The 20,934-nt window shown below is 37.7% G+C and overlaps 3 protein-coding genes and 1 long non-coding RNA gene across 5 annotated transcripts; 2 read left to right on the top strand and 2 right to left on the bottom strand.

Annotated features, from left to right (window-relative positions):
* The first annotated feature begins 158 nt into the window (after positions 1–158).
* MED8 (mediator complex subunit 8) lies at positions 159–2,524 on the top strand. The gene is made up of 5 exons (XM_046629605.2): positions 159–647; positions 730–975; positions 1,500–1,670; positions 1,788–1,896; positions 2,078–2,524. The coding sequence occupies exons 1-5, from the start codon at positions 483–485 to the stop codon at positions 2,155–2,157; spliced, it is 771 nt and encodes a 256-aa protein (XP_046485561.1). The 5' UTR covers positions 159–482; the 3' UTR covers positions 2,158–2,524.
* A 908-nt stretch (positions 2,525–3,432) lies between these two features.
* Positions 3,433–12,693, bottom strand: Gp210 (nucleoporin 210). Its single transcript, XM_046629568.2, has 15 exons — positions 12,332–12,693; positions 11,823–12,094; positions 11,249–11,472; positions 10,843–10,983; positions 10,431–10,729; positions 9,973–10,263; positions 7,099–9,868; positions 6,666–7,001; positions 6,303–6,521; positions 5,881–6,136; positions 5,542–5,783; positions 5,298–5,450; positions 4,038–4,164; positions 3,876–3,932; positions 3,433–3,700 (listed from the first exon to the last, which is right to left on the bottom strand). Exons 1-15 carry the CDS (start codon positions 12,517–12,519, stop codon positions 3,504–3,506), a joined length of 5,772 nt encoding a protein of 1,923 aa, XP_046485524.1. The 5' UTR covers positions 12,520–12,693; the 3' UTR covers positions 3,433–3,503.
* Positions 12,694–12,845: 152 nt separating this feature from the next.
* Positions 12,846–19,677, top strand: LOC124220547 (uncharacterized). Of its 2 annotated transcripts, XR_006883615.2 has the most exons (4): positions 12,846–13,145; positions 17,195–17,351; positions 17,504–17,718; positions 19,361–19,677. It is a non-coding gene; the product is annotated as an uncharacterized lncRNA (long non-coding RNA). The 2 variants fall into 2 exon arrangements; XR_011177302.1 differs by lacking the exon at positions 19,361–19,677 and having other exon boundaries at positions 17,504–17,802.
* On the bottom strand, positions 13,615–20,838 carry CPSF1 (cleavage and polyadenylation specificity factor subunit 1). Its single transcript, XM_046629569.1, has 21 exons — positions 20,670–20,838; positions 20,386–20,600; positions 19,991–20,301; positions 19,655–19,905; positions 19,386–19,567; positions 18,895–19,293; positions 18,628–18,801; positions 18,033–18,170; positions 17,783–17,932; positions 17,538–17,699; positions 17,176–17,411; positions 16,871–17,081; positions 16,617–16,783; positions 16,195–16,438; positions 15,928–16,113; positions 15,600–15,848; positions 15,348–15,500; positions 15,090–15,266; positions 14,722–14,995; positions 14,456–14,585; positions 13,615–14,332 (listed from the first exon to the last, which is right to left on the bottom strand). Exons 1-21 carry the CDS (start codon positions 20,836–20,838, stop codon positions 14,146–14,148), a joined length of 4,365 nt encoding a protein of 1,454 aa, XP_046485525.1. The 3' UTR covers positions 13,615–14,145.
* Between the last annotated feature and the right edge of the window lie 96 nt (positions 20,839–20,934).

The raw sequence follows: 20,934 nt of genomic DNA, 5'->3' as shown, positions 1-20,934 counted from the left end.
TTCCGTATTATTGTCAATGCTCTCTAAAAGTAAAAAAAAAAAACGATTTATTGTGATATACAAGAGTAAACAGATTTTACATTTTTTGTAATGAATGGTCGCAAAATTAACTTGAAATAAGTGATACCTTCGGGAAAAACTGAGTCCCGGTTTAAAAAACTTTGGATAAGTAAGAGAATTGAAAATTCTACTTTTATGATAGATTATCATGTTGTTTGCACTCAAGAAGAAAATACAAATCAGGAGCTAATAGATACTAACTTTAAATTTGACGCATGAGCGACATTTAGTTCCACGCTGCGACACTTGAGCATAGATGTCGACACCATCTCGAAAGCACGATCAGCTGTTCTATCCGGAAATTCTAGTGTACAGGTCAGTGATTCGAATGATTCTGACCAGGGTACGTACGTCTAAACGCTGACAGCGGCGGTAAATTGTAATAATTAATCCGATCATCGAAGTTCAAGTCCTCTGTAGAAATGCAAAGAGAAGAAAAACAGTTGGACTCTGCTCTGGAGGCGATCATTCTGCGAGTAAGTGATCTAAAATCTGCAATCGCCGGAATGCTTTACAAACTGGAGCACGAATATGAGACGCTGAACTGGCCAAATTTTCTCGATAACTTCGCTATTATTTCGGGTCATGTAAGTAGTTGGTTGAATTTCAATGATCACTTTCAGCCGAGATAACGAATAATAAACAATCGTAAACGTTGTTAATCCGCAGCTGACGAGTCTTTCGAAAATTCTTGGCCACGATAAGGCACCAAATATGAGAAATTTCACGATATTGCCACTCCTCTTGAGTCCGGAAAAGGATGAGGATCTGCTCCGAATGACAGAAGGTAGAATATCAACATTCGCCCACGATTTGGTACCAGACTATTTGAGAACAAAACCGGAGCCGATGGCTGAACAGAAGATGAATCACCTAGAGCTCAAGGCTTCCAATCTCACTTTCGAAGCATCACAGGTAAATTTATTCATTCTGAGTACAGATGTATGCAAATTCTTTGCTGTTTCGACTTCCTTTGCGCTTTTGTCGATCACTCTGCTCCCCTTGCTCACAGTTCTATTTCACATGAAAAAATATTTGCTGATATTCGTGTAATTAATGAAAACAATTGTGTAATCTGAGAATCTTTCGGAAGCTGCTAGTTCGTAAAATTATCTTGACGAGTTTGTATCGAGAATATAATACATTGACCACAAAAACTACAGAGGTTATTCTATTTCTCTGTTGATATGCAAACTAAACAACAAGTAGGATTCCAATGTAAGCCACTAACCATAGTTGGTCAGAGATTTCATTTTTGTTCCATTCGCTCTAGACCGATGTCACCGATAAAGCAGATTATCAAATCGGTAACGCAAGCTGTGATTGGCAACCTTTTATCAGCTCGATGTCCTCCAAGTAATCGGTCTATCTGGCGATTGGAACTCACCACCAGCAGACGCTAAATCGTCAGTACTAACAGTAACATAATTGACTTTCAGAAACAAGTAGCACAGTACAACAAGGTGGTTAGTCATGTATGGGACATCGCATACAAGGCCCGAGAAGAATGGGAGGGCGAAGCTGGTGCCAGAGCTGCCCAGGTACAAACTAGCAGTTCCGCAGATACTCACACCTTAGTTGCTGCAATTGGCATGGGTAAAGGCCTTAAGGTAATTACTGATCACTCATCACAAACCTATTTCATCCATAGTGGGCACTTATTTATTATCATGTTAGCGATGCCATAGTCACTGATATTTCGCCCTAATAACAATTGTTTTCTTTAGTCTGATTCTGGACCGATGGCTCAGTCCAGAGTGAGTCCAGGACCACCGGGTATAATGGCTGGGAGATCTGGTGGCCAGGCACAAGCTGCTGGGCAAGGACAAATAGGAGGTGCACAGTATAAACATTACTTCTATTGCACGCTTCAAATTACTCTTGGAATTGTTGAATGTAGTTCAAATCCTGATAAAGAAACAGTATTTTGGATAAATAAATTTACCTTGTTTGCTATTGTTTTAAGGATAAATTCCACACTGATTAACAAGAACTGTGTACATTTAATGTTTTGCAGTGGGCCAAATGGGAAAAGCTCCAAGCGCAATCAAGACCAACATTAAAGCAGCTTCACAGATTCATCCATATGGACGCTAGAGGTTTAGTCGGGAGATTTTTGTACGCTTTTCTCAATTGAATGTCATATATATGAGGAAGACTGAAATCCAGTATTGCATAGTGTTTTTGGTGAAAATATCCTTGTTTCCTATTATAAAAGTTTTATCAGTTGACTCAAAGATTGAGGATAGAGTGAAGATGTGAATTGTCTTGAAGCTGATATTTCGTTTACATGGAAAGTTTCAGCCTTCTAGTTCAACAGAATTCAAATATTACAAAATGTATAGTTTCAGTGAGCATCTTTACTTTAATTATTCACGCTGTAGACTGCAGACGATGTACACTGACTCACATGTTACCTAATTAAAAATATAGGTGTACACACAAGTGCGCCAAAAACGTTCAATTTCATCATTTTTAAATATCACCTGCATTTCGCGAAAGTGAAAAAAGATAATACATTAATATTTTACACCGAACTTGTTATTGATGAATAAACTGCTCCATTCAAGGCAAATGAAGTATAATTTTCACGGATACCCGTCTTGTGCGTACAATCAGTTCATTCTAAAATCAACTTTACACTGGGAATTTTAGGAACGATGATAAAAATAAAGATTTTTCAATGACAAAGTGATTGACCAGAATATTATATCTATCTTTATTGACTTGTCAGATGGAAGGAGAATCTAACAAGCTTTATAGTACGATCTTTTATTCAACGCCTTAAGAATAATATATATCCTTTAACCTGAGTTATATCTTAAAATACGATACAAAAACATTTCAAAAAGTATTTACACTTCGATTACTTTTCACCATACGTACATCTACATACGTAACGTACTTGAAAACGACCTTAGTATAGTTCAACAACCATTTTGAATGTGACGCTCAACATGTCATTCATTATATTCTAGCGTATTGTCGTATGAAAATATAGTCTATTATAAATAAAATTAAGTCACATATTCGTCACCTTTTGATCAACAATTGTCACTAGTTGAAACCCAGACCCATAAGTTGCGTCAATGTTAATTAAATAATTACATCAATGAAAATTTTCGATATAGACAAAATCTTTTAGAAACGTTCCAGGTGAGAAAATTAGAATAGCTTGATATCACTAATAGACAAGATCAGGAAAGCGAAAAAACAAAATTGAGAATAGTGTCAGATCAAATTGTTTCACTTTTTAACATGTGTGATCAATTACCGGAAAATTTCACTGCATAACACATGAAGTCTGAGTTTCATTGTTCGTCAGTCTTGTCGAACTATCATTTGATAAATTGACCACTCAACAACCAGTGAACTATAAAATTATTGAAGAATGTCCTTACCAGTTTTCTTTTTTTTTTATTTATTTTTTTTTTCCTTTAGAACTAAGGACTAAGTAGGGATCGATTTCGCCTAGCGTTAGGCGTGTAAAATCCCCGAGGATCTCCATATACAGGTTCAAACGCTGAGAAAGGTCTTAGCGATGTGTTTGCACTCCCCGGACTTGGAGTGCTAGTAACTTTGTTTCCACTTGGTGAAGTTGGCGTATACGTTTTCTTTATGGGCGGTGGACACTTTTCGGCTATTGAAAAAAAAGAAAAAATTAATTTTTCCATGCAGCACAAGGGTCGCAAAACAAGTATTGTGAACAACTGTAAGTTTAAGTAAATTAAGGCAGAAAAACTAAAACTTTATTGACGTATAAGACTGCCTTACAATACTTAAATCGATTTACAAGCAGCGGTTGAGGTAGTTACCGAAAATGGATTTATTTTTCACTGAGATGTTGATGCTCATCATTTTACTTCCATAGACTGAAAACATATATGCATTTGAAAAGATGTAGATTAACAAAATAATACATTCGCATGAACTGGCTTGAAAAGTTACTACTTGAAATAAGAATAAAATAGACTCACTGTAGAAAAAGGTTATTACAAGAGCAGCGAAGGTCCCAAATGTATATCTATGATAGTAAGCATAATCCAACCAATGTATGCCACTGACTGGGGCAGCTTGATCATACTGTGACACTCGAACAAGTATCTGAAATTGTTTAGGAACACAGTAGTGATAATATGTTGAAAAAAATGATGATCGAAAAAATAAATGACTAAATAAGCTCATTGAAAAAATGGAAAAAATGAGGTCACAATAAGCTTCACTGATGTAGTTTAATAAAACGTCCATGACAAAAGTAACTAGTATCATTATTAAAAATAAGAAGAAAATGAATGAAAATGATACTTATAAAACAGATGTATCAATACTAAAGGACATACAATATCCAATAGCAAAAACTATTGATTTGAAAAATAGAAAAATGATTATCACATGCAAAAACAATACAGATATTGATGCAACTCCTAAAGTTTTATATGAACAAAATTGTCGAAATTTTGATGTGGAACCAGAAAAATTGAAAAATCCATGAATCAAAGTTGTCAATATCAAGAACGATTTGAATGAAGAATAATTAACGATTGATATAAGTAGAAGAAATTCCGATGCAAGTGAAGCAGGTTGTACCATTGTTTGGACATATGCACCTGCAGATAACAAACGAATTGTAACCCTCAATTTCACTACACAGTATGGACAAGATTATAAATATTGTAATATTATCCAAACTTTCCATGTCGGAGCGTTAGCGTTCTACTATAAAGAATTTTGTGCTGTTTACCAAAGTTCTAATAGGTATTAGGAATTATTACCAGGAATAAGTCAATCAGAGTACCACAAACATCTAAAGCTCTAATGAAAAAAAATGCCTACATTGTAGCTTTACTAGATTTCAATAATTTATCAGATGATTTAAAAAATTTGTCGCATGATAGTAAGAAAATATTGAAAAAAATTTCAAACAATAATTTCATCAAACAAGAATATGATTGATTTTGTACAAACAGATATACAAATTATACTTTTAAGTTTATGTACTGTTACTATTATTTCCTATTCTTTTTAATTTCACTTTTATTTTAACCAAACCTAACACAACACACCTTAGTAGGATGCAGTATATGTTAAATCTTGCTCCTAAGTGATGCATATATTGCATATCATTTATATGATTTGGTTTCAATAAAATAAACAATAAATAAATTATGTAAGTATAGGGAAAAATGATATACATTTAGATTTAATCAGGTAACCGTATCATACTGCTAGCTACTTACATGTATGTCTTGCTTTGTAATTTCACTGATTACCCTGACTTGGCTGCCCTGAAGTTCATCGTGATTATGCGTTAAACGGATTTTTAACTGTATACCATTACCATAGGCGCCCTGTGGCCCAGTTACCAGGGCCAAACCATCTGGTAGATGGGTCTATAATGAGTAATAAGTGCACATTTTAAACGTTTCAAAATTCTGATACATTGAAAAATCGGACTGAACAACAATGCAGTGTGTCACTTACGATCAATTGGTTCAATACTGTCGGGATTCCGTGTACTTGAATAATAGCTGATGGAGTGGACGATGTCGGTGTTACTGCGAATATAATTTCTGTCACAGGAACATAGATAGCTGGCAAATATGGTACGACCACTGGCGTAGCCACGATTTCGCGACTTTGGGCCCCAATTTTAAGCGAAATATCTAGTGTGCTAGTTGTCTTCGAGGGGGAACCCAAAGAAATTACGTCACAGTAGTAAAAACCTGTAAGAACCGACATAATGTTATAAATGCGATATCAGTCGGATTCGAAATATGTATACGGAATCTGCGATGGAATTTTCCTAGTATAGGACTTTACCTGTTACGATGTTAAATCTTGGTTTACTGAGGAATATATCTTTGATGTCAATAGAAGGAATGGTCCCAGTAAATTGAACAGTACAAGTAAAAGGGAATGCATTCGGAGCATAGTTGTGATGTATACGACAGCCACCTTTGCCTCGCGCCAATATATTCTGCTCCTTCTTACAGTCGTTGGCACTTTCCAAAATCAATGGAACCCCCAACACCTCCGTTCCTGTCATGTTTGTACCCATCGGCAGGACGAATTTTATCTGCATAGTAAGTACAGTGTTCAAGAATTTTATGTTAGTGACACTGTCGTAACATAATCATAGTCGTAACCAGTCATACTATGGAAGAATTTAGCAATTTCTATACCCAGGCTATACCATGCATGTACCTACATATTCATATATTATTACTATAGCTTAAACTCACCTTAGAAATTGGTTGAATGTCGAGCTGAATCTCATCACGGATAAGAGCAGCCAAACTATGCTTGACATGTATGCGTCCTGGGCTCAGAGCTCTGCCCATACCACTCAAGGAATCAATAGTCAATAGTTCTGGGTTTGAGGATTGCCAATAACCAGGGTCCCCATCATTCGACAGTAGTGGCATGGAGAAGCATATTATATCACCAACCGTTAATGTCATCTGTGTTTGATGATATATGCTCACATAAATTTACTTAAAACCTCTCACATAAGTATCGAGATACACAGAGAATATAGAATTGTGCTGATACGTTATGTGTTGGTGAAATGTTTCCACACATTTTTTCTTGCAAACACTACAAACCTTTGAAGGGAAAACGATGTCTCCAATCACCATATTTACATAGTCGAACATTCCAGTTAGCTGTTTTTCATTATAAACTTTAGTAACCATATGTCCACTTCTTGTAAATTGGACAGAAACTGTGTTCTCTGATCCCATACTAAATGAGGCTAAATTAGCACGGTTTGTCCATATAGACAATTTCGTTTGACCAGCGTTAAACTTAGATCCGACATTGTCGTAATACCCTACAGTATAATCCAGCGTCATACCTCTGGGTAGGGAATAGAGTTCTTCACCCGATCTCACACGCATGATCGATTTTAGCTCAAGCATCATGTAATGGATCGGTTTGACCTAACAAAAACAGATCAGGTATATATTTTCGAGAATAATATTTGTTTAGTTATATTGATGATTACGCGTACGAAGAAATATTCATTATTCAACCTACCTCGACAACAACCATCAACGTTTGCTTCAACCCATAAGCCTCAGTACTTGTGATTGATAGTATAGTTTTTCCAAACGTTTCGCCTGATGTGATCATGCCATTTTTGTCAACGGTTACATTCTTGTTTGTCAATATCAAAGCTTTTGAATCCTCCGTTTCACCAGAGCTTCCAGGTGGTAAAATTTTGTAACTTAAACTGTACTTGTCATGATTCGTTTGCAATTGAAAAGCTGAATTTGGTGTCATCAGTATAACTGGCCTTCCATACCCGTCCTCTACACCGACCAAATGAAGCTCTTGGAATATTTCAATCTTCAAGAATGCCACAAATGTTGTATCTTTGTCACATTTTGCAAATGTCTCGCATGATGTTGTAACATTGAGGTGAATTGTAGCTATTCCAGGCTGTAAACCTTCAACTCGTACACATGCTTCATTTTCATATCCAATATTAATACCAGTCCCTTCATACATGTTTTTCAGTTTTATTATCCCTGGTTGTCCACTCGTAGACCACAGGAATCTCATCGGTGTTTTCATCGATCCTATTACAAGGGGTGTAAGTTGGTCTGGAATACCAAAAGCCCATACTGGAATGGTAGCTCCAATTTTTATTCTGGTTGTCGGCGCCGTGATTTTAACACCTTCCAAAGGAACAACTTGTACCCCTATGCTATCCATTGAATACACAACACGTTTACCATTCGGGGTAAGCCCAACTGCACTTGCAGATATAACTCCTGTACCAAATAATTTACCATCCAACACGCCATCTTTGCTAACACCCAGAGTGCTATCATCATTACTAACAAATTCAATCTCTGCATTGGACGGTCCACCAATGGTCGAAAGTTGATACAATGTTCCTACAAGGATTGTCACGTTTTTTGGTATAATTTTGAGTGGTAGAAAAACTTGAATAGTGATTGGCTCACTGTGGACTTTTTCCTCATCTTTACCGCTTTCAAAAGATAATTGAGATTCGCCTTCTTTAATTCCACGAACCTTATACAAAATTTCATGATAGGGAGGGTTTCCTTGATCGCTGTTTGGCAAACGTATAACTTCAATTCGCGCATTATCTATTTCTGCACCTATACTAATAGCTTCAATCGAGGGTAGCTCCATTGTACGACCATTTGTATCATATAATGTGAGAGTTGCAACAATGCATTTGTCTATTTCAACTTTGTCTATCACCTCGACTTTTATGCCTCCGAGTTGTTGCACCTCAATGACAGCTTCAGCAGGCTTTGACGGTAAGCAAAGATCAACGAGAGCAATGTGCAGTATACCTGAATTTCGGGGGACAATGGTTATTGTCTTGGTAGGTGCGACATAATCCACATTGGCAATATCCTTGGAGCTTAAATTAAGATCATAGAAACCTGATCCTTGGCTGACCTGCATGTGATACTTTCCAATTGGATCAAGAAGAACCTTCAAATTGTTTGGAGTTATAACCGTATGGTTTACCAGAGTCACATTTATAGACTTTTTGATGACTGGAGTTTCTACGGACCCCCTTTCTGTTAGGGTGGGAAATGGCGGCCGTTCTGGCACAATTCCCAATTTTCCTAGTGCACGTTTTTGATACCCTGTCACCCTGGCATGTATCTGTAACATGCCAGTATGCTGTTTTGGCAAAATACGTTGATAGTGTCTGTTTGGTAATATAACATTCATATCCCAATATGTCTCTTCCATAATACCAGATACTTTTTCCACACTGCCATACTCAACAGGGTTCAATGCCCATTCGACATTCAAACTCGTTGCATTGTCAAAAGTTCTACCATCTTCATCCTTTACAATCACCGTCAGCTCAAAATCCTCTCCACTACGCGCCATAATATGGTCGGTACTTTGACTTTTTGGACACTTCTCGCTATCCTTAAATTCCGGTACCAGGTAAATGTTTCTCGGTTTGCCACAGGTGACTAGAACCGACGCGGATGCTTCAGTTTGGTGACAGTTTGACAATACCGGGATATTTGAAATCGTGAGTGTAACTGTGATATCGCCAAGTGCTTCGCACATTATTTCGTACACGTAAACATCAGAACTTACATCGAATATATACTCTTCTTCCTTCCATCTTAATACACCTAGGTTTGACATTTTTATTTCTCTTGTGTAACCCTGATTTTTATCAAACCACGGCAGTGGTCCACCTTTGAATACTAGTCGTCGTGATGACCCTACAGCGAGTAGGGCATCACCAGTTGACGGATGCAAGGCAGTGAGGGGCTTGTATGCCGATATGTTTACATTGTCCATCAAATATTGTCCACCATTATTGTTGTACGCGACTGTGACGCTAGACATGCCGACATCAAGGCCAACGACACGAAGTGTCGTGCAGGCTATGCCAATAGACTCAACTGTTTCACTATTATTATACACAAAGTTACCATCTGGAATGTAAACGTCAAGGGGTATATCGCGGCAATCGTTGAATGGTATTTCATACACTTCATCCGTTCCTTCCTTCTTCATTTCGCCATACATCGCCACATGAATATGGATAGATTCTCCAACTGCAGCCTCCATATTGTAATCAATTACTTCTAACCGTACTGGCGTCAAGACATGTATCCTTGTTTCATCCCTATTATGCGGGTTTCGTACCATTGACACAATAATTTTCGCAGAGCCCTTTCTCAAAACTCCAACTAGGCCGTTTTGAGATACTGAGGCAACATTAGGATGCTGACTTGCCCAAATATAAGCACCGTCTCCTCCGCTCGCTTTTAAGGTAGTTTCCGACCTGTAATAATTAGTTTCATACTTTCACAAAGTTTAATTACCTATTTGTAATGCATTATTTATAATGCACTATCAATCTGTTTGTGTGCATTTTACAAAACATACCTCACTTTACTCCGCGGATCCCAGGGTACAGCCAAAGTTTTAGGAACAACTATAACCTGTGAATGTATCGAGAGTTCAGCTCTTGTTGTGAGCCGGGGCATTAAATTCATCCGCTTTCCCTGGCTGTTTATAATGGCGATTAAGCTGGCCTCTACTATCGTCGTACCCATAGCTATGGGTGTGGCGACTATATGGGTACCGTTCTGGGTCCTTGAAGCCACATTCAGGTATTTCTCATCAATCTGTACATTGACCTGGACACCTTCCCCTATGTGGAACTTGCGGTCCTTGCTATGACATAAACAGAGCGCTCAAATTGACAATAAAACAAATTTCACACATTTCTGTTTTTCGTGGGATTTTAAACTACGAATTTAATAATTCCGTAGAAATTCACAATATTAAAAGTTTTAACTGACCAGTTGGATACTCCAATGACAATGAATTGAAATACTCACTTATCATATATTTCTGCAACAATCTCATGTGTATGGCCCAAAATGAGGCCCCAATTCCTATGTGGTAGGACTGTCAGAGTGATGTAGGCAGGCTCGTTTATATTGACTGTTGCAGATGGGAGAACTATACCATATTCCTCATCAACATTTCTGTCATACAATAGAACCTTAGTTTTCCCACGTCCGATGGCATAGGCGCTGCCATAATCATTATTTATCTTCAGGATATCAGGATTTTCAGCCTCCAAATAGTATTGGCTGGATGGTAGGTTGATCTCTTCCAGCCGTCCTTGATGCACCTGAAATATGGGAGACACTGTAGAATAATTTTATGAGTTAATTTTTCAAGAATCCAGGAAAAAAGGGAAAAATATTTATATGCTTACTCCAATTTACAGGAAAAGCTGAATACCTGCATGATTCTGTAATTAAAGCTGTCATAGGCCATCATAGTTACATCACTTGGTATGATGATCAGATTTGCAACAACAATCAATTCCACTTCAATGGGGGGTACATGAGTATACTCAGGGTGAGACAATTTTACTGAGACCTGAAACATATTTATGAAATCTTGTCAACAAGTGAATCAAAGTCAAGAGTTATTAAAATGCAGTCAGATATAATCTCTCATAAAAATATATTCAGTGAATTCAATTTTTTATAACTTCCTAATGTGCTTACTTATACAAATTAAAATTTCAATCATTCAAGTTTTAGATTACGGTTTCCATTTCAGTCTACTGAATGGAACAAGTACTTAAACATCATCTTACGAGGCTACCTTCTTAGTTCTAAATGAAGAATATACCACAAACCTTGGCAGAGCCAGTTCTGATTCCCTCCAAAAGAGTCATGTGCCCTTTTCGCCCAACAGAGTCTAATTCGACGACTGTTGGTGGGGTTTCATATGGCGATTCCTGAAAGGTCATAAACCTTAGGACATTGTTGAGCGGTTTACTATCTATCTGCGATCTATGTTTGTCCACATTCCCAATTGTCCACATGAATTCGACACCAGCCAGTGTTGTGAATTCGTTGCCTTTGAAAGTATAAAACACAAGGATTGAAAAGCTTTACCAAGTGCATGAAGCGTTACGCCGTGATACTGACTAACAAGCATGAAGTTGAAGTTAGAGTTAGCAGCCAAACGTGTTCAATTTTTTGGAAATCAGAAAATGCATTTCACTTTTATCCTCATAATTCTATACAAGTATGGGGGGTTCAAGGTATTTTATAAAATTTTGATTTTCGGACTTCATTACCTTATTTGAATGAACAGAACGTTTGGTTGCTAATTTCAACTGCTATTTTCAGCTTTGTCTGATAAGCAGAGCACATATTTGCGATATATTCACAAGAGGAAAATGCGGTTAAATTATTTATTCCTACCCTGTTCATCGTTTGCTCGGACCTCAAAGACTTCTGGTGCTTCTTCAATGAACAATTCCCGGGTTGTTGTGACTAGATTGAATGCGAAAATGGCATCTACAATAACATCACACCTCAGGAATTGGCCTGTGGTAACATCTTCGGCTAATACTATGGCAGTGTTGCGTGTCGAATCCTTGGTGACAGTCTGTACCAATACGGCAGACGAGCATGTTTTGTCGAAATTTTCATTGAGTGGAACTAATCTGATCAAATCGGTACGGGATGACGACCTGGAAACAATATTTCACTTATTTGGTAGACCTAGCAAGTCATGTCTGAATAATTCATGTATGAAAAAAACGAACACCGAAAATGAGGTTACAGATCAAAGGTAATAGTTGACTCATTTGAAAGAAATTCAGGATGACCAGGTACACTATATTCGAATTATAAGTTAGAGCGGAAAAGGTATTCGATACGTAATCTAAATTGTCTTCGAAATACATCAATTTTGAATTGAAACTTGCCATTTGTAGCACCCGCCTTCGGTAACCTCCAGGGTGAAATTGGTGGGAAAATCGTTGAAAATAGGTAAAAGAACTCTCGGTACGTTTAGTCGCTGAGTATTTACACATATTGATAATAAAGTTATCACAGCACACAGTATAACTAGCAAGTATTTATCGTACAAATTATACAATTTCGCCATTATCATCTACCGCCCTGCCGGGCATGTATGACATGTATAGTGTTATATCCCACACACTTATAGGGTTATATCCTTCGACCGCATGCGAAATTAATTTTGGTATTGCGCGGGCTCCGCGGGCCTCAGCGTTTTTGCATCTGTATTTGTTTAATCGTTGGCCTTGGATGATTAATTTTCACAGATGGGTGTGCTGTACGAGTGAAGTAACTGTTGAAATCATTCAAATGTGCCAGAACTTCCGAATTTCACCGAGTAGCGCTAGTGTACGTCTCGACACGTTAGTCCGACTCGGCGAGCGATTCCAACGTTAGTAGGCCTTGGAAAGTCGTTAAGGTAGAACGCGCTCCTGTCCGCTCGCGGTTTGTTCAATTGTACGGTGAGCCTAAAGTTGAAAAGTTTTTTAACAAGTAAAATTAATGATTTCGTATGAAAGTGGTCATACAGTGATTGGTTATTGGATTTGTACTTCCTAAGAAATCAATAACTTCTTTCAATCCGCAATAAACTTGGATTTATAATTGAACGGACTTGGTGACACCAATATATTGTTTGGAAAAAGCACTTGTGATAGACGTGAAAAATCTTCTGTCGATCTGTAGATTTGAATATACCCTCTGGACATTTGATGATGGGTAAGTTTTGCTAGCCATTAACTATTACTAGAATTTTTTTTCTTAGTGTTTATTGTAACACACAATTGTTTCCTCACATTTCTTCGTTTTCGAAATCGAGGTCGCAGCTGCGTAGCGCATTGATTTTCCGCTACTCTGATAATAGACATAATCAACTAATCCAGCTCGTATGGTATAATCTGTACTTGGAGTTTATTCTCTGCACTTTTTGACTGAATGTAGTACCTTTCAAATGTGAACTTAATACCCTACAATTCTAAGGTAGACCAAGTAAAACTCTTACTTCGTTGCTGTACTTTCTTATTCTTGGTTGGACCTAATGAAAGTAGCCAATGATATTGCTTTTCACCACTATGTGCTATATAATTGTTGTGAAAAAAAATCTATTGAAATTGGTGGGTTACATTCGGTACACTTGGTCCCGTAGTTTGAATGGCGGAAGTATGAAATAGAATTTACACAGGAATAATAAAATAATAACCAGTCATTTATTGATTCCGTAGAATGTAGTTTGTACATATATTATGGTATCGTTGCTCACGTTTAATACATTGCTGGTAGCAAATTCGAGCTAATATTACTGAATATACACATGCTTTTAAAAATGTATCAACAGCGTCGGATCAAATATATTCTAACTAATTCATGATTGGATCGAGTTGGTGCCTTTAATGTTAAATATCTTGTTGATTAGATACAAATCTTAACTGTGAGCAATGTGTGAATTCAATTAAGTCGCAGAATGTTGTTGAACAATCAACTTTTCAAGTCGAAGGAAACGAAGCTCAATTTTATGTATGGCAGGATAGTGATTCACTGTACTTATACAGTTCATACTCATTGTCAATATTCGTATACATGACAATGGAATGTGCGAACAGTGTTTCATGTAACAGTCCATTATATTGCATTATAGGAATCTGCTTGCAAAACATCTTGTAGTGCTATTTCTAATATCTTGGCATTTTTTTACAATTATTCCAAGAGCTCAGTCCTCTTCTCAAAAGTGACCAGTTTGACGATCAATATCTGTGATATCCTCAATTATTTCCTGTACTCGTGTACCTATTTTTTTAGCAACGTCTACTTTCTCATTGTTGGGTAAGAAGAGATATTTCCAAACCAAGTCACCGTCGATAATACCTCTGGCAGGATTTCCTTGCATTCTGACGTAGCTTTTATATGTTCTGTAAAAAGCCGAATAGATAACTTATTACTTACTGATTACGTGTACCTGACCGTTTGTGAGTGAAACATGAATCATCAATACGATTTCAGTCCTGGTTTAACAATCATTAAACTTTATCTACCTGTAAGCTTTGGGGTTTAATCCTGCTGTATGTGAAATGTGAGAAACGAGAACATTTTGTAACATCAGCAGTCGTCGATAAGTTTTTTCTGGTACCGGAAGTACATAGCCCAAACTCCCATCTAGGGTAGCTGATAGAAAAAAATGTTGAATGGACTAAAATGTTACCCCAAACGATGTTGATAAAAAATAAATAAATTCGTAATCTATATTTTGACCCTCAAAAATATAGAAAATCGTGATTACGGGTGCCTTGGACTTACTCACCATACATAGTAATATGTCTTCTGTCAGCTCCACTGAAATGCTTTCGATCATTGCCTGGATTATCAAGTTTGCATCTTATACGAAAGAAGGTATTGACCTTTTGCCCTAAATGGAAATCAGCTTTTCTAATCAATTTTTGACCTCCAAGACTTTCTCTAGACTCTGGCTGATACATAAATAATGCCAAGTTGTTTTCACCATCAGCAACAAAAAAACCCAAGTTGTTATTGTCAATCAAATATTCTATTGTGTAAACTTCTGCTGGTCTAAAATCCTGGAATTGTAATGTAGAAAATATGCGAATAAAATACATACTGGCAACAGTTTTTACTTAGGTTCTTAGCAATTATGGGAATGTAGTAACTTACTCTGCTGACAAGGGACAATGTTCTGTATTCTTCTTGAAATCTCAACAAACTGATAGATTTGTAAACGTCGGCAACGAGTATCAAACTCTTAATGCTTAGCATTTGATGAATGTATATTTGCGTATCAATGAAGGCAACCCCAACCAAGTCATTGTCTTTGAGTTGCCATATGTAAATCTGTAAACGAAATTGATAGAACGATCATAGTTAAATTTGTGTAGTTTGATAATTCGTTGGCAAAGCGTGGCCTCAGCTCACCTTTTGTCCAACAGCTGATACTAAAAAGCCTGAAACTTGAGTTATAGCCGTAATTGGACCCTTTTGTTCCTTCGCATAAATTTGTTTAAATCGATTCTTTGTCAGGGGCTGTCCCGGCTCTGGCACGACTTCGATAATATCAAATATAAGTATCTGTTAAATTAATGACACAATTAATACTGATTATTCAGAATTGCTTCAGCACCTGAAGAATTGAAGTGAAATCTTTTTTTGAGACATTCTCTTTCTTACCCTTCCCCTGCTGGTTATATCTTCACCATAGTTGTAGTTGGTTCCAAGTACAATGTAACCCTTTAGACCAGATCTTGTCCCTTCATAAGCTAGTGAAACATTTTTCAGACAAGTAACGTGTTCCCATTGATCCAGTTCTATTTTGGTATTAGGAATCGTCTCCCAAGAAACGGGGGAAAATAAAACTATGCTGAACTGGTCTTGAGCCGGGTATAGGAAACGTTCATCACGCTCTTCCTCTGTATATTCCTGAGCGATAATTATTTCTCATTATTGTTAATCACATTGCTCTAGTGTACAATGAAAAATTAGCATGGATAGTAATTACCTTGTCTTCACCATTGAATTTGTAATAACTCTTCAAAGGTTCTGCTATACTTGTTATGACGCAATACGTTTTACTCTCAAGATGATAAGTGACAAAATGTGGAGTACAGCGTAGCGGAACTTTTCTCACTGGCCAAGGAGCGTCGTATGACAAATGGGTGGGCAAAACACAAATCCTCAGCTCCTCCTGAAATTTTTATAATTCATAATACTTGCAAACTTTTGTTTGTTACCTACAGTTCGATAATCTGAAAAGAAATTGCCCCACCTTCCCATTAAAGTAAAGAAAGCCTTGTGGGCAGTTGACATTATTGAATGGAGCAAATGATGTTATGGCTCCGTCAATACCCATAGGGTGTGCTCGCAATTCACCTCTTCCTGTAAGAAATACCCAATGTGGGTATCCACCACAGATAAACACTCCGTTGTATCCAGCGATATTGCTGAAGTAGCGCATCATGCAGACTCTAGTTGTGCTTATGTTAGGTTCACTTTCCTTCTTGGGATTTGGCCTAAAAACCAGGGTCAAATATTCTTTACCTTAATTCCTCTAAATTTATGAATTAAGAGTAAGGTTCCCGAAGTACAAGCATAAATGTACAGGGTCAAGCCGGATTATTATTATTATTATTATTTTCAAATCACTTACAAAAAATTATATTTGAAATGACCGAAGAAATAAGAACCCACCTTATCTGGCCTGGTATCATGGAATGTTCTAATTTTTTGAACCGCAGCTTTAAGTGTCCTTTGGGATACCTGTATGCTTGATAGATTTGTATTTCCGAATCCATCCTAACGAGTAACATAGGCCTGCTCCCATGATGACCAAGTGAAACCATGAGAATTTCGCGAACCTAAATAATAAAATTTATATCTATTGTTACGCATTGCAATTGATCTTCCTGCGGTTGACAAAATGATCTAGAGCTACGAGTATATACCTGCATCTCAGGACAAGGAATTTCGTTCGTTTGGGACATTTGCAGTGTTGTAGATTCCATGCTATCGTGTAAAACGTATTGTCCATATCCAAAATTACGAATAAGATAACATAATCTTAGTTCTGGGAGAGAATAAATTTCTAGAGTACCGCTGTCTCGATAAATCAGTAGCCAATATGTGGGTTTTACTTCTTGAAGGGACTTTTGCCACCTAAATAACATGCATTAGCCATTGAATAGATTAAATTGAACTAACATAAATTCTTACTACAAGAACTTCACGATGGACAATGTTGACTAATTACCATGGAGATTTTTTGTTAGTTCCATCTTGAGTTTTGGTACGAGGAGGAATCGGCATTTGAAACGCAGGAGCGTCACCGTACAGCAAATCGTCTTCATCATCAACGCTTCCAGCAAGGATAGGCTCTTCAATTACTTTTTCTTCCCTGGAATCAGCGTCATCGGTATCGTCAGGATGGTGGGTTGTGAATATGCCACTAACGTCTCTGTACGCGCAAAGGGTATCGACTTGTGGTCTCTGTGGAAAAGCATTCAGATTATTCTACTATCAGAATCATTGAATGACTTAAAGCCAGGTTTCATTATCCTGCAGTATCTTCTTTTTCTTAGCTAACTTGACTGTGACAATGTATTTTCGACTTACAAATAGAAGATTAGCAGGATGAATGTGCAGTCGGGCAGCACCTCTGGTTTCTCTGAGCGTTAACAGCATCACTTGACCATCTTCTGAGAGAAGTGTGACATATGGATCAGCACAGCTGGCGTGTACAATAGGACAACCCAGATCGATGGGTATATGTTGAATCTGTGACAAAAGTTTGCTGGTAATGATCTAGTCATTGTTGATACGTGTTTAGCAGTCGTAATTAGGTTTGAAATTAATGTAACCTGTTCCAGTCCCTGCATTAGTCTAACACCCAATTGTGTGACTTGAACAATGTATTTATTTGCCCCAAGATTTCCAGCAAATATTGTTGTGCCTTGAGTACTGAAGCCGCTATGATCCACTTCATTGATTTCTTGGCCAGTTTGCAAAATCTAAGGAAGAAGAGTACAAAAGAGTGTGTATCAGTAGGAGCAATTGGAGAAATATTGCAGCAACGTTTTCTCCGTTTCAAAGCGAAATTTGTATCGGTACCATTGTAGAATCTTCGTGACTTAAAATCAAAAAAGCATGGGTTCCATCCGCTTCAGCTTTAGCTTGTTCGTCGTTATTAACGGCTCCTATCACAGTCCACATATCTTCGCACCCAGGTAGTTCAAAAGTAGTGACAACCTTGAAATGATTAGTGTATCATCTTACTACAGTTATTTTTAAAGATTGATCTTAAAAAACTTAAGAAACAATTACCCATATACCATATTATATTTGATTTTTATTTCATTAGATCAACGGGCTCGTAGCCCTATTTAAGAATGCATATAATATAAGAGGCCGATTTTCGTAAAGTTACATAAGTAATAAAATGCATAAATTCATAGGTTTCAACTTGATAAGGATGATAACTGCTACCAAGACTAGACAGAACGACCAGATGCAAGGTTAATGGACTCATTATCACAACATTTATCCACTAATTTAACCTTACATTTTAAAATATTAAAGTCATTGTATTGTAGTATTATTTCAAATATAAGTCGAGGTTTTTTGTTGCTGACATGACTCTTAAAAATCGTTCTCAACTTATATTCGAAACAATACGGTAACTGATATCTGAGAAAGTGTTGCTTACTTGAGGTCGGACAGAACGTTGCAGAACACAGAGAGCTCCATTTTTGCCGTATCCTGAAGTCGTGACTAGTTCAACGTCAGGATCTTGATTGTGGGAGAATTCTTCAGATAAAAAGGCAGGCTCTCCCATCGATATATTTCCACAAGGTCCTATATTCAATAAACTGTCGCACACCTGAAAATAAATTATATGATACCATCGATGTAAATATTATCGGATTGATCACTCTCTCAACGTCCAAGGAAATTGTTATCTACTGATGCATACCTCGAAAATGTATGATGTTATTTGCATAGAAGCTTGCATTTCACTACCATAAACTTCAAGCTCTTCAGGATCTTTGATATCTAATACATCGGATGCCATCCAATCACCAAGATAGTCTTGTTTCAATTTCTTAGCAGGTGTCTCACCACTATTTTCCTCATTATTATCATCACGGTCGTCATTGAGTTCATCAGTATCATCGTGAACATTACGATCTTTACTTTCATTATCATTTCCACTGACACGGTTTTCGTCATCAGTGTCCAGAGTTACCTCCTCTCTTTGGATGGTCGTTATTGTTGTTGTAGGGTTCTCAGGCTCTTTCTCCGTGAACCTCAACAATAGAGAATTTCCAAGCCGAGAACCAAGAAACAGATAATTATCTTCATATGTGCAGACCTGCAGAATTACAAGCAATTATTTTGTGGGTCAAACAGATCACTGCTAACACAAGATTGTTTTTCAGCCTTTGATGCTTAGGCGTAACTTACGCATGACGTTAACACACTGGCAGCAGCCTTGTCAAAATGAAAACCACGAACAGATCGCATGCTGTCCGCGAAAAGGGACAGAACATACAATTCACCGCTCTTCAATGATATGACCAAACGATCAGAGGATATGAATGCCACCTGGGCACCTTCCAAGCTCATTTTAACGCCCTCCTGAGGCTCTGTAAACAGGAACAAAACATAGTACAACTTTCAAAATAAGGAGAAGTTTGACAACTAAGTGGCTGAGCAATAAACCAGATACTAACTGAGCGGAAAGTTGGTGCTGGTTTCTGCCATACTATTCAGTGATACACCGTATGGCGGGATACTCTGATTAAGATAAATCAGAGAATTTACAGCCATGATGAGAGTTCCACCAAGTGGTTTTCTCACAGCAACTGCCTGGCAGCAGTCAAAAGGCAGATTTGATACTGACCAAATAATTGGATGAACTTTCTGTTGGATGTTTAAGGATATTGCAACCATAGCGCAGGTATCTTGCCTGACCGCGATACGCCTGAACAGAAATTCAATATGTTAAGTCAAATTTTATGTCTGACAGGAATCTGTACACTTATATTAACACTAGATCAGTTGCATACCCTGCAAATGTCCTGACTGGTTCATAAAGGATCAACAGAGTTGGCTCATAATATCCGTGCAAAAATTGCAAGTCTATTATGTTGTCCATTTTTTCCTCTAACGTTTTCAGAACAATCATGTACGAAGACAAGATTGGAGTTTTATGCGATGATGATGTCTTGGGGGCCTCAAGCAGATCTCCATCATCGATAATCGGATCCTTGCGAAAGGGAAGGACTACCAATTTCCTACCGTAAACAAGCATGACTGCGCATCGTCCCTCGGGATCTACCCTGACCATAGGTATATGGTGATGATTTGTCCAGCCATCCTATGCCAATCAAAATTATAAGTCATTGTTTAAAGTGTTTATATGATAAGTTAAAGCCAAAGAGTCAAGAGCACTGCTGCTCACCCGCATTTCTTCCTCCTCGAAGTAATGCAACGATACTGTGCGGAGATCATGAGTGTCCAAGTCGTATTCAACAACGGAAAGTTTTGCATCTCTGAAGCTCAGGAGAAGAGAATCCCTTTGGGATCCAACAAGGCGAACCGCCTGCATGGACATTATGTTGCCGTGCAATGTATATTGGGCCAGACATTCCAGTTTCATTTTTGGTGGTCGTGATTCTGTTAGTACAAGAATTAACTTTCAGTATAAATTGTAATACTGAGTACAGGTTTGACGCGAGAACCGACCTGTGTATTTTTCTTTCTTGGTGCCATCGACGTCTGGTATCAAACGGAAAGCTCTGATGATATTCGCTCCAGCTACAACGAGGCATTTTTCTGTTTGACTAAAGAAGCAGCAGGTGATCGCGTGTTCGACACCCGTGGCTGGGTGCGTGCTTTTGCAAATTGAATACATCTCTGTGCATAGGTCCCGATAAATTGTCGGGGAAAGTCAGATTAACAACAATGAAACATTGAGGTTATAGCGATCGCCGGCTCACGGATTAAACAA

Source organism: Neodiprion pinetum, chromosome 5, assembly GCF_021155775.2.
Source record: "Neodiprion pinetum isolate iyNeoPine1 chromosome 5, iyNeoPine1.2, whole genome shotgun sequence".
NCBI classification, from domain to species: Eukaryota; Metazoa; Arthropoda; class Insecta; order Hymenoptera; family Diprionidae; genus Neodiprion; species Neodiprion pinetum.
This window is presented reverse-complemented; position numbering and strand designations above follow the sequence as displayed.

Bases quoted from the DNA above. Each gene is read 5' to 3' on its own strand.
- CPSF1 (XM_046629569.1), bottom strand. From the start codon at position 20,838: ATGTATTCAATTTGCAAAAGCACGCACCCAGCCACGGGTGTCGAACAC. The intron at 18,802-18,894 runs GTATGCATCAGT...ATTTATTTTCAG, and splicing joins TAACATCATACATTTTCGAG to GTGTGCGACAGTTTATTGAA. The intron at 14,996-15,089 runs GTAAGTTACTAC...TTACAATTCCAG, and splicing joins CATTGTCCCTTGTCAGCAGA to GATTTTAGACCAGCAGAAGT.
- Gp210 (XM_046629568.2), bottom strand. From the start codon at position 12,519: ATGATAATGGCGAAATTGTATAATTTGTACGATAAATACTTGCTAGTT. The intron at 9,869-9,972 runs GTATGTTTTGTA...TAATTATTACAG, and splicing joins GATCCGCGGAGTAAAGTGAG to GTCGGAAACTACCTTAAAAG. The intron at 7,002-7,098 runs GTAGGTTGAATA...TGTTTTTGTTAG, and splicing joins CGTTGATGGTTGTTGTCGAG to GTCAAACCGATCCATTACAT.
- MED8 (XM_046629605.2), top strand. From the start codon at position 483: ATGCAAAGAGAAGAAAAACAGTTGGACTCTGCTCTGGAGGCGATCATT. The intron at 648-729 runs GTAAGTAGTTGG...GTTAATCCGCAG, and splicing joins TCGCTATTATTTCGGGTCAT to CTGACGAGTCTTTCGAAAAT. The intron at 976-1,499 runs GTAAATTTATTC...ATTGACTTTCAG, and splicing joins TCACTTTCGAAGCATCACAG to AAACAAGTAGCACAGTACAA.